The sequence below is a fragment of the Sinocyclocheilus anshuiensis genome, unplaced genomic scaffold, assembly GCF_001515605.1.
Source record: "Sinocyclocheilus anshuiensis isolate Anshui unplaced genomic scaffold, SAMN03320099.WGS_v1.1 scaffold207, whole genome shotgun sequence".
NCBI classification, from domain to species: domain Eukaryota; kingdom Metazoa; phylum Chordata; class Actinopteri; order Cypriniformes; family Cyprinidae; genus Sinocyclocheilus; species Sinocyclocheilus anshuiensis.
Window position 1 is genome coordinate 4,718,440 of NW_015551045.1, and position 11,620 is coordinate 4,730,059.

Below are 11,620 nucleotides of genomic sequence, written 5' to 3' on the forward strand. Positions count from 1 at the left end.
AGGACGTAGGCACAGCGCACGTGTCTGTGATTAGTGACGAACACAGAAGTGCGGAAGAGGCACGTTTTATTATGGATGGATGCACTTTATACACCCGCCCAGTGGCATTATAAAGCTTGGAAGAGCAAGGACAATTTTTAATATAACTCTGACTGGATTCGTCTGAAAGAAGAAAGTCATATACACCTAGGATGCCTTGAGGGTGAGTAAAACGTGGGCTAATTTTCATTTTTGGGTGAACTGACCCTTTAACGCAGGATGGATTCTAATTAGATGTCAGAGTTTATAGTTACTTATAATTTTAAAAGGAATTCCAATTATATCGTTCCTCTGTGCCATTATGATTATAGTTGTATTGTGTATCGTTCTTGATGTGAACGGGCCTTAACCTTAACCGTCTCCTCTCCTTCACCGAAAGGCCTCATGTGGAGTTAGTAAACATCCTGCTGGGATGCGGCGAGGAGGTGCGCGTCGCCATCGCCCACCGAATACGAACTCAGTGCGAGCAGAACTGGGGAGCTCTGTGCGGGAGTCTGAGTCTCTGTGCCCTCGGAAAGGTGGAGAACCAGGCCGCTTCCACCCTCGCCCCTGTCCCAGACATCACCACCCCCCCGGGAGCCAGCGGCAACTCTCTCCCCGTGAGCCCGCGTCTCCCTGAGGCCGACGGGGAAACGGTCTGGACACTCACAGAAGATGAAAATCAGTCGTCAGGTCCTCAAGACAACGACTCTGATGCCGAAAAAGAGCTAAAGAGGTCTCTGAACGCCACCAAAAGGAGGTGAAGGGAAGCGGGTTCTCAGTGCCTTTAGCCCACACGTCCTAAAAGGCTCGTTCACTGCTCTTCTTCCCTGCCTCGCTCAAGGACAAATAAGCTGCGGTCTCCAGTGCTTCTATAAGAGCTCCAGCGACGACAGGGTATTTCAGTGTGACGTTACATTTAGAGCTGCCATCGGTCATTGTGTTTGTTTTGTAGGTCATTCTGTGAGAACACGGACTGGTACAATATTTGAGAGGAGTCTCAACAAATTTGCAATATTTCAGTGGCGTTTCACCCTTTGTAGATGTATTTGTAGATTGTGGACTTAGTGCATTCCTCAGACTGCAGACTCTTCAGAACGCTTTGAGGGAGTCTGTCAGGCTGCAGTTCTGAATAGCATTATTACAAAAACTGAGCCTTGTGTTTTGTGATGACATCATTCCATCTGCTCAGTATTAGTCTGCTTTGAAGCAAGGCCATTTGGGTGAACATCACGGAAACATGTCCGGGTCACATTTCACCCCGAAAGAAAGAAAGGAAATCAAATAAAATAACAAAAAATAATTTATACAATGGATTACACTACTGTTTAAAAGTATGAGGTCAGTTTTTTTTATTTTTTATAAATTAATACTTTTATTCTGTAAGGTACTGATTGTAAAAATAGTTTTTGTTACAGAAAGTCATCAATGAATACAAAAAAATGTGCCATGGTTTCCACAAAAATAATAAGCACAATAAGAATGATTTGCAATGATCATAATATTTCGTTTTTCAGGATTCTTTGATGAATAGAACAGCATTTAGTTGAAACAGAATTTGAATTTTTGTAACAGTTGAAATCTGTCACTGTTGATCTCTTTAGTTTGTTCTTGCTGAATGCATGTATTGATTTCCTTTGAATTGTTAACTTTTGAATGGTAGTGTGTCAGCATCGATGATAAGAAGAAATATTTCTTGAGCAGAAAATCCGCAGATTAGAATCATTTCTGAAGGATCTTGTGACACTGAAGACTTGAGTAATTCCGCTTTGCCATCACAGAAATAAAATATATTCTAAAATATATTAAAATAGTAAATAACTCTTTTAAAATGGAATAATATTTCACAATATTATTATTATTTTTACTCTATTTTTCAATATTCAGGAGGACCATTAAATGTTTTGAATTGTGGCATTATTTCAAGGGGGGGAAAAATAATTTTTAAAATGATTTTTAATGGTAAATCTTTTGGCTGCATTTCAGTTAAAATAATACTGTAAATCATTAACATGAAGTCAGTACATGAAATACCATGCTTTAAATACCTTTAATATAGTGTTTTCTACTCTCTTCTGATCTGTTTCTCTTGATTTGACAAAAATAATAAGCACAATAAGAATGATTTGCAATGATCATAATATTTCGTTTTTCAGGATTCTTTGATGAATAGAACAGCATTTAGTTGAAACAGAATTTGAATTTTTGTAACAGTTGAAATCTGTCACTGTTGATCTCTTTAGTTTGTTCTTGCTGAATGCATGTATTGATTTCCTTTGAATTGTTAACTTTTGAATGGTAGTGTGTCAGCATCGATGATAAGAAGAAATATTTCTTGAGCAGAAAATCCGCAGATTAGAATCATTTCTGAAGGATCTTGTGACACTGAAGACTTGAGTAATTCCGCTTTGCCATCACAGAAATAAAATATATTCTAAAATATATTAAAATAGTAAATAACTCTTTTAAAATGGAATAATATTTCACAATATTATTATTATTTTTACTCTATTTTTCAATATTCAGGAGGACCATTAAATGTTTTGAATTGTGGCATTATTTCAAGGGGGGGAAAAATAATTTTTAAAATGATTTTTAATGGTAAATCTTTTGGCTGCATTTCAGTTAAAATAATACTGTAAATCATTAACATGAAGTCAGTACATGAAATACCATGCTTTAAATACCTTTAATAATATAGTGTTTTCTACTCTCTTCTAATCTGTTTCTCTTGATTTGGGGTGAAATCTGGATCTGGACGTGTTACTGACAGGTTTAGGTGAGATCCACCTCTTTGGACTGTTTTTGAGCACAGGTAAAGCCTCAGCAGCAGATATAAGCTCTTATATGCCACGTGCTTCATGCAGTACACACAGTGTTGCAACGTGACATCTAATATGTAATATAAGATTTCATATTTTTCTTGCTTCGAATTTAGAATAGACATTTTTCATACGTGATAAAATGCCTTTCTTAATAGACTGCAGTTACATACACAAACATTTTAAAATATGACGGAATATGCAGATCATTGATTTTGGACCTACCTCATCTCTGTAACATGCACCTGTACTGAAATACTGTATAATATATTGCATAAAACATGTTAGAATGGGTCCCATATTTTCACAAGGCAAACTGGCCAATGCCTAGACTCACTCCCCTCTGTTTCAGTGTGTTTCTTGTAAATATTTTACATTATTATTATTATTTTTTATTTAAATTAATTTCTTCAAATTTATGCATGAAGTGTATCTTGTGGATTTTCAGGTCAGGTTCATTTCAGCCACTATAGAGTGCTGGTAAGTCATTTTATATACATGCTTGTACTATTTATTTTATTTTACTTTAGTTATTTTATCAACTATTTACATTTTTTATCTGGGATCTGTATCAAAGTAATCAAATGTATTCATTGAAAGAAATAACAAAATCCACAATAAATTAACCTTGTATCCGATTTTTGGCCTTTTGTGGATTCAAAACATGCATAAATCATCACCGCTTCTGAAAGGTTATAAAGAAACTATAATGCAATAAAACAAAATAGCACCCTAGTTAGTTACCCTCAGAAAACAAGTGCGGCAAGACCACGATGTTTGTTTTGTGCAACACAGGATAATTTCGACATACTGCAGTATCATAGCAAAACTTAAGAGCAAAGAGCTCTACTGCAACAGAAGAAAAGCTTGGTGTAATTGATATACTACAAGATACAGGGCCTAAAGCGATACATGTGACTGCATTTCTAGATCTAATCATTTTTGGAACTAGAACTGTATAATTAAAATGTTTTAATGTTTTTGAAAGAAGTCTCTTGTTATGCTCACAATGGCTGCTTATATTAAAAAAGTAATGTATCAAAAAGTAAAGTATTAAAATATAATTTCTTCCTGTGATGCAAAGCTGAATTTTCAGCATCATTACTCCAGTCTCCAGTGTCACATGATCCTTCAGAAATCATTCTAATATGCTGATTGTTCACAATATTACTGCTTTTACTGTATTTTTGATCAAACAAATCCAGCCTTGGTGAGACTTCTTTCAAAAACATTAAAAAATCATTCTAAACTTTTAAACGGTTTTGTAAGTGAATAAGGGACAAAAACCGATCAGTTCTTCATAAAGTCACCTACTTCTTAAGTCACAACCAGACACATACTTCAGTAAAACAGAGATACTACACCCCCCTAGTGGTTCATTCCACTGAAGAACATGCGAGACCATAACAGCCCTAAAAGAGACTCTGAAAAACAATTCATGTAGTCAAGTTAAATCAGGTGTTTTCAACTCAGGAAACCCTGGCTTCACTGGAAGGACTAGAATAGAAATCAATTAGAGAGACTGCTGATGCTGTAAACAACATAAAATAAGCCAGCTGCGTCAACTGCAAGGTCAACAGTTTAGGAAAATTATGATTTTGAATTATTCCAAGTCTCTTATGCTCACCAATTAAGGTTGGACTTATCTGATCACAAATACAGTAGACTGTAATACGTGAAAAGTCATTAAAATTTAAAACAGTTTTGTTATAATACATTTTAAAATGTAATTTATTCCTGTGAATTTTCAGCATCATTACTCCAGTGTCACATGCTCCTTCAGAAAATGTTGTAATATGCTGATTTGCTGCTCAAGAAACATTTCTTATTATCATCAATGTTGAAGACTGTTTTTGCTGCTTGATTGCTATTTTATTTTTTTATTTTTTTATTTTTTTTTTAGAAAATATAATTTATTCCTGTGATGCAAAGCAGAATTCTCAGCAGCCATTACTCCAGTCTTCACATTCTAATATGCTGATTTGCTGCTCAATTATGATCAATTATTATTGATGATCAGTTATTAATAATAGTCAATCAATGTTAAAGACTGTTTTTGCTGCTTAATATTTTTGTGGAAACCATGATACACTACCATTCAATTTTTGTTTTTTGGTAATTTAGAAAGGATGTATATTGCCTATTGTCACTTTTTATTCATTTAATGCATCTTTGCTGAATAATACACACACACACACACACACACATATTTTCCACAAAAAAAACTGCATAAGCTGTTTTCAACACTGATAATCATAGAAAAGAGTCCTTTCAAATTGTAATGATATTTCACAATATTACTGTTTTACTGTATTTTTGAGCAAATAAATGCAGCCTTGGTGAGCATAAGAGACTTCTTTGTTTAAAAAAAAAAATCATAATAGTGTCAATTAAGCATAGCCTTCAGTTATATGCAGAAATGCCATTAATCATACTAATCAAACTTTATGCAGACATTGTTCATCAGGTTATTGGAATATTACAGAACTAACCTGAGATCAAAACATTTTATTATTGTACAAACAACTACACTGATTAAAATAAAATATACTACTGAATATGCAAATGCAATCATTGAGACCAATGTAGTAAAATGTACAAGACAGCAAAGTGCATTTATTCCTTCCTGAATTTCTGTTTAGTGATCCTGATCATTGAGATTTTATAATAGCACTTCAATATCCTCCCTTATTTTGTCCCCAGAGAATCCCGAAGCTTGTCATCATCTTTATGGTGGTGAAACCCCTCGTTTTGAAAGAACTACCGTCTCATTTGGGTTGTAACATTCACAGAACGATTTCTGGAAAGCAGTGTTAAGTTGACACAGTTCCCTCTTCCACTAAATGAAGGGGAAGAGTCTCTTTTTCAGGATGTAGAGCACTGTAGCCAGAAACAGAGCAAGAGCTAAAAAGATCAGCAGTTTGTCGGTCAGTTCACGCCGATTATATTTCAGGATAAGTTTTCGCCCCAAGTGAATGGTTCCCGTCATGGCCTTAAACTCTTCATTCGTCTCTTGCACAGTCCTTGAGGAAGAAGCTGGAAACAGAGCAAGCGGAGAACATAAACTTGCAATATTCATAACCAGATAGTAGAAATGTCATAGCCATGAGGTTAGATGTTGTTCAGAAGCCGTGTTCCATGTTCATGTTCCCAAGGTTGTTTTTTATCATCTTCAACCTGAATATATAAAATGAATCATTTATATCCAAACCAGACCAGATTTGCATCTCAAAACATCACTGATTCTTTTCCCTTAATCTGCAGGTTTAAAACAAACATTGAAATACTTTCACAAGCTGTTTTTCACTAGCAATTTTTCCCCAAATTAGTTCATGAAAAAAATTAGATGTGACCCTGGAGCACATATTTGTAGTCATATATTTGTAGCAATAGCCAACAATACATTGTATGGGTCAAAATTATCGATTTTTCTTTTATGCCAAAAATCATTAGGATATTAAGTAAAGATCGTGTTCCATGAAGATATTTGTTAAATCTCCTACTGTAAATATATCAAAACTTAATTTTTGATTAGCAATACGCATTGCTAAGGACTTAATTCTGGAAGTCGTGGCCTAATGGTTAGAGAGTCGGACTCATAATCCAAAGGTTGTGGGTTCGAGTCTCGTACCGGCAGGGATTGTAGGTGGGGGGAGTGAATGTACAGCGCTCTCTTTCACCTTCAATACCACGACTGAGGTGCCCTTGAGCAAGGCACCGAACCCCCAACTGCTCCCCGGGTGCCGCAGCATAAATGGCTGCCCACTGCTCCGGGTGTGTGTTCACTGCTGTGTGTGTGCACTTAGGATGGGTTAAATGCAGAGCACTAATTCCAAGTATGGGTCACATGTCACGTCACTTTCACTTTAAATTTGGACAACTTTAAACGCAATTTTCTCAATATTTAGATTTTTTTGCACCCTCAGATTCCAGATTTTCAAATATTGTCCTATCCTAACAAACCATACATCAATGGAAAGCGTATTTATTCAGATATTCTCATAAATTTTATAGATGAATTGATTGACGGATGGGAGGATAGATAGATCATATAATGTATGTGTTGTTGATAATAATAAGAAATGTTTCTTAGGCACCAAATCAGCATATTAGAATGATTTCTGAAGGATCATGTGACCTGAGTAATGATGCTGAAAATTCTGATTTGCTTCACAGCAATACATTTTAAAATATAGTCAAATATATCTTATTTTACATTCATTTTATTTTAAATTGGAATCATTATTTGGCAATATTACTGTTTTCACTGTTCCTTGTTGAGTGTAAGTGATAAAATCTTACCAACCCCAAGCGTTTGAACAGTAGTGCATATAACAGTGTGTTTGGCTTGCTTGCTTTAGTTTTTTTTTTAGATACATTTATTTATTTATGCTTTCTAACCGTTTAATTATTGTTCTTTTTATTTCTATTAGTAACTCGGCGCACGAGACGGCTGGTCACGTGACGTCAACATGCAGAATAAACCAACCTTTTTCTTACTAATGAGATTTCTTTAGGCGTAAAACCTAGCGATAGCAATAAATCACCTACATATGTGACCCTGGACCACAAAACCAGTCATTAGGGTCCATTTTTTGAAATTGAGATTTATACACCATCTGAAAGCTGAATAAACTGTGCTCCAGGGTCACATATTCCTACTCGTATGTCAGCCAACTACTAATAGATTCACGTCCTTATATCATGAAGGTTATGATCTCAGGCCCAAAGCGCATCGGCTTTTTTACCCAGAGTTCCGATGGTCTCCTCGCTCTGCTGCACCTGCTGTGACATCATCCGGCTGATGCTCATCAGACTCTCTGTGATGTCACTGGATGTCTGCGCCAAACTCTCTTTAGTGGCCTTCCTACAACCACAACAAGATGCATTTAGTAAATATGGCTTAGGACAGTGTTGAGAAGTAAACACTATCCATTTAAATACCACATAAAGGGGGAAGCCTAATGGTTAGAGAGTCGGACTCGTAACCCAAAGGTTGTGGGTTCGAGTCTCGTACCGGCAGGGATTGTAGGTGGGGGGAGTGAATGTACAGCGCTCTCTTCCACCTTCAATACCACGACTGAGGTGCCCTTGAGCAAGGCACCAAACCCCCAACTGCTCCCCGGGCGCCGCAGCAAATGGCTGCCCACTGCTCCGGGTGTGTGTTCACGGTGTGTGTGTGTTCACTGCTGTGTGTGTGCACTTTGGATGGGTTAAATGCAGAGCACTAATTCCTAGTATGGGCCACCATACTTGGCCACATGTCACGTCACTTAAATGTGCAATTGTTGCTTTCTTTGTGGTCCCACTTTATATTAGGTGTCTTATTGTACAATGCACTTATTGTGTTCATATTGTATTGCACAACACGTTTGCTGCTATTGAGGTGGGATACGGGTAAGGTTAGGGACAGGTTTGGTGGTTTGGGTAGGTTTAAGGGTGGGTTAAGGTGTAAGGGATGGGTCAACAGTGTAATTATAAATGTAATTACAGAAATTAATTACAGATGTAAGGTATTTTTTTAATACAAGTACAATGTAAAAACATGTATGTACGCAATAAGTGCATTGTACCAAATGATTAATTTTAAGGCCACTTAATATAAAGTGGGAGCTTTTTTTTGTTTTCAAAACTCATTGAAACGTTGAAATGTCAATCACTATGATTTAAATGTGACTGGCTGGAAATAGCAGCTGTAAAGCAGCATGATTTACCTTTGTCTAACTGAATCACCACCTTGAAGCAGTTCGTCCTTCTCCAGGTTGTCAATGGCCAGCTTGCAGGCCAGATTTGCCTTCCTCCACGCCATCTGGTTACTGAAACACAGGAGTAGAGATAATACTGTAATTCAACACACAAACAGAAAGAAGACTAGACAATAAAAATGGTTTTCTAACCTTAACATCTGCTTCCGATGGCCTTCCGTTTCACTCAAGATAGCTTGTTTATCAGTCTCTCGGTCTTGTTCTTTTGCCATCTGTTCCATGTCCTATCAAAAAGTTTGGATTCGCTATTATCCGCAATGTTAACCCTGTAAAGCCTTTTTAATGGAACAATTTATTGAACCTTGAAACAAAAAAAAAATAGTACATGTGTTTTATATCGCAATCGATACATCAGTTTTTTATGGTTCATATAGTGTGATATAAGAGAATATGAAACTCACACCTGAGGAGGGAAAAAAACACCTCAATTTTTCAAGTCCAAGTAGAGCAAAATATGCAGTTTGGTGCAGATGTTGTTATTCATATGGTCAAAGAGTACGAAGAAATTGATGTTGAATTTGATTCCATATTATTATTATATCTTTACAGTTTTATGTTCCGCAGTTTTGACGGAAACATGAATATTTTTTTATCTATATTGTCATATGAACTGACGAAAGTACCTGAATCCTCTGTCTTAACTGATTGAACTTTTCCTTCACTGTAGAGTTCAGATCTAAAAGCACTGCCTGTGGCCCGCAGCACTCTCTTATGTCCTGACACAAAAAGAAAAGACTTATTAAAACAAGAATGTATTGTTTCCACTTCATGCTGACTGACACAGACACGACGATTATAGCCACATCTTTGAATTACTATAACGTTAACATTAGTTAGCTTGTCAGACAAACCTGACAGTAAGACCATAGCAGATACATTAATATAAAGAATGAAGTCTACCTGAATAAAAGCTTTGATTTCCAGATCATATTTGATAATCTCTTGGCCACATATTCTGACCAGTACATCAGAGGACGCCATGTTTGTTGTTATACGATACGTCAGAAGGTCCAAACTTCAGCGCATTTTCAGAACGCCTTTTCGATGCGCCCTGCAAAAGTGTTCTGAGAGCAAAACTGAGCGCATAATACTTCTTTACAACTAAGAATGCGTATATGATTGATTAAGTTAATCAAAAGTGACAGAAAATACCTTTTTAATTCTGCAAAAGTTCCCATAACGTTCTATTTAACAAAGAGTCGCTTCAGAACAGTAAATGTTCACCATGAAATATTGATAACAATATAAAAGTAATTCTTACATTTATTATAAATTTACAAATAAATACCCACAAAAGGTCATCATCATACCGTATCATTATACCATTATTATAATCGATATTATCCAAATTAAAAAAATAAATAGCCTAAAGGATGGATGGATGGATGGATGGATACTATAACATGAAGGAGAACATTACCTCACAACTATTGACAGTATAATAGTGGAAAGTTTGTGGTTTCATTTTGACTTAGAAATGCATTACTGTTGCCAGAAACACTAGGCATCCAAGAACTGAGTGAGGAAGAGAGAAAGAACTGGAGGAAGAGAAGAAAGGAAGAACAGAATGAGGTAGCTGGGTCACTGAGCCCAATCATGTCATTTGTGAAGCATGCGAGCCTGCACAATTTAAATGTATGTGACTCTGAGTTAAGAAGTATACTGGGGTTCAATAGTCTAGTGAAAATGCTTCTTACATTTATTAAGGTAATCTAGTAAAAATGCACAACAGATGAAGAGCTGCAGTTTCTAATGTTTATTTTGATAGTAAAATCAATAATAGAATTAGACTATCATGGTTACAAGCAGAATTGAGGTACCAACTCCGGGCTGATACAATGCAGTGACATAATTAAGGATAATACAAAAAAACTGAAATCAAATAATAAGAGGCACAATAACACAAAACAGACACATTTTGAAGATCAATCACAACTGCTTTTAAGCCTACTTCACATCTGTACACTAGCAAGGCTCGATAAACCAAGCTGTTCTCCAACTAGTTGTGCCGAAGGGAAAAAAAAACAGAAAGAAATAAAAGTGAAAGAAAATGTCCACTGTATGTCAAAACCCAGCACAACACTGAAACATAAATAGAACAACTGTCAAGATATTGCTCTTTGGATAGTCTCTCAACCAAAACATATGGGACACAGTCTTTACGTTTAATCATATTGAACTCCACTGAAGGAAGACTACATTCATCTTTCAATGAAAACTGTATGAGGGCAAAGCAGCAACAGTTCTCATCTGAAGCAAGCTTACTGCTGGACACAGCAGAAAACCAAACAAAAAAAAGAATAAGAGGAAACTTGTGATTTAATTCTTGGCATAATGGGCAAAATCTCGTTTCTGTAGAAAATGTCAATAGATCAAGTTTGGGTTTTCATGTCTGAATAAGGCACCTGATTTTGCAGGCATCATTTCAAAAATAACATTGGAAATTCTCTAAAACCAAGTGCAATGTGGGTCTTCTCAGCTGAAAGCTGGAGTGCGATGGAGATGATTTACACCAAAGTATCTACGTTTCTTTTCCCCGCTTGTGCTCATTGGTTTGAATAAAGACAGCGAGACCATTATTCTGTCCCGATGTCTGTTGCAAAAGCCACATGAAAATCAATTTAGCAAGGTTAGCATGCACGATAGTCATGCCGTGTATATGCAAACATATCCATGGTTTCAAATATCATATCTAAAGGGATCATAAATGGAACATTTACAAGCAGCTGGAGTCATGATACGTAGGAATGCGTGTTCTGCTGCTAAACCTCGAAGCGCTATATCATCTAAAAAGCTCGAAGGTCTTTTCTACTTTTGAAGAACACACAAGTTGAAACGATTACACAAGATACAGAGTAACAAAATGCACAGAATGGTAAAATGATTCATCATCAAGGGTCCATTAAACAACAGCGAACAAACAAAAAAAAAAAAAAACTACAACATTCAATAGGTTAAATACATTGGAAAGAGCATGTTAGCACTTAGCAATGAAATACAGCCTTCCTACTGTGA

The 11,620-nt window shown here is 36.2% G+C and overlaps 2 protein-coding genes across 2 annotated transcripts in view; one reads left to right on the plus strand and one right to left on the minus strand.

Annotated features, from left to right (window-relative positions):
• stc2b (stanniocalcin 2b) overlaps positions 1-1,288 on the plus strand; it is a 9,075-nt gene extending 7,787 nt beyond the window's left edge. The window contains exon 5 of the mRNA XM_016451476.1: positions 419-1,288. Coding sequence (XP_016306962.1) covers positions 419-782 — 364 coding nt within the window. The 3' untranslated portion in view covers positions 783-1,288. The remainder of the gene's footprint in view (positions 1-418) is intronic.
• Positions 1,289-5,182: 3,894 nt separating this feature from the next.
• On the minus strand, positions 5,183-9,592 carry LOC107661800 (vesicle transport protein SEC20-like). The gene is made up of 6 exons (XM_016451566.1): positions 9,506-9,592; positions 9,229-9,321; positions 8,738-8,829; positions 8,555-8,656; positions 7,589-7,707; positions 5,183-5,876 (listed from the first exon to the last, which is right to left on the minus strand). Exons 1-6 carry the CDS (start codon positions 9,584-9,586, stop codon positions 5,680-5,682), a joined length of 684 nt encoding a protein of 227 aa, XP_016307052.1. The 5' UTR covers positions 9,587-9,592; the 3' UTR covers positions 5,183-5,679.
• Positions 9,593-11,620: the final 2,028 nt, after the last annotated feature.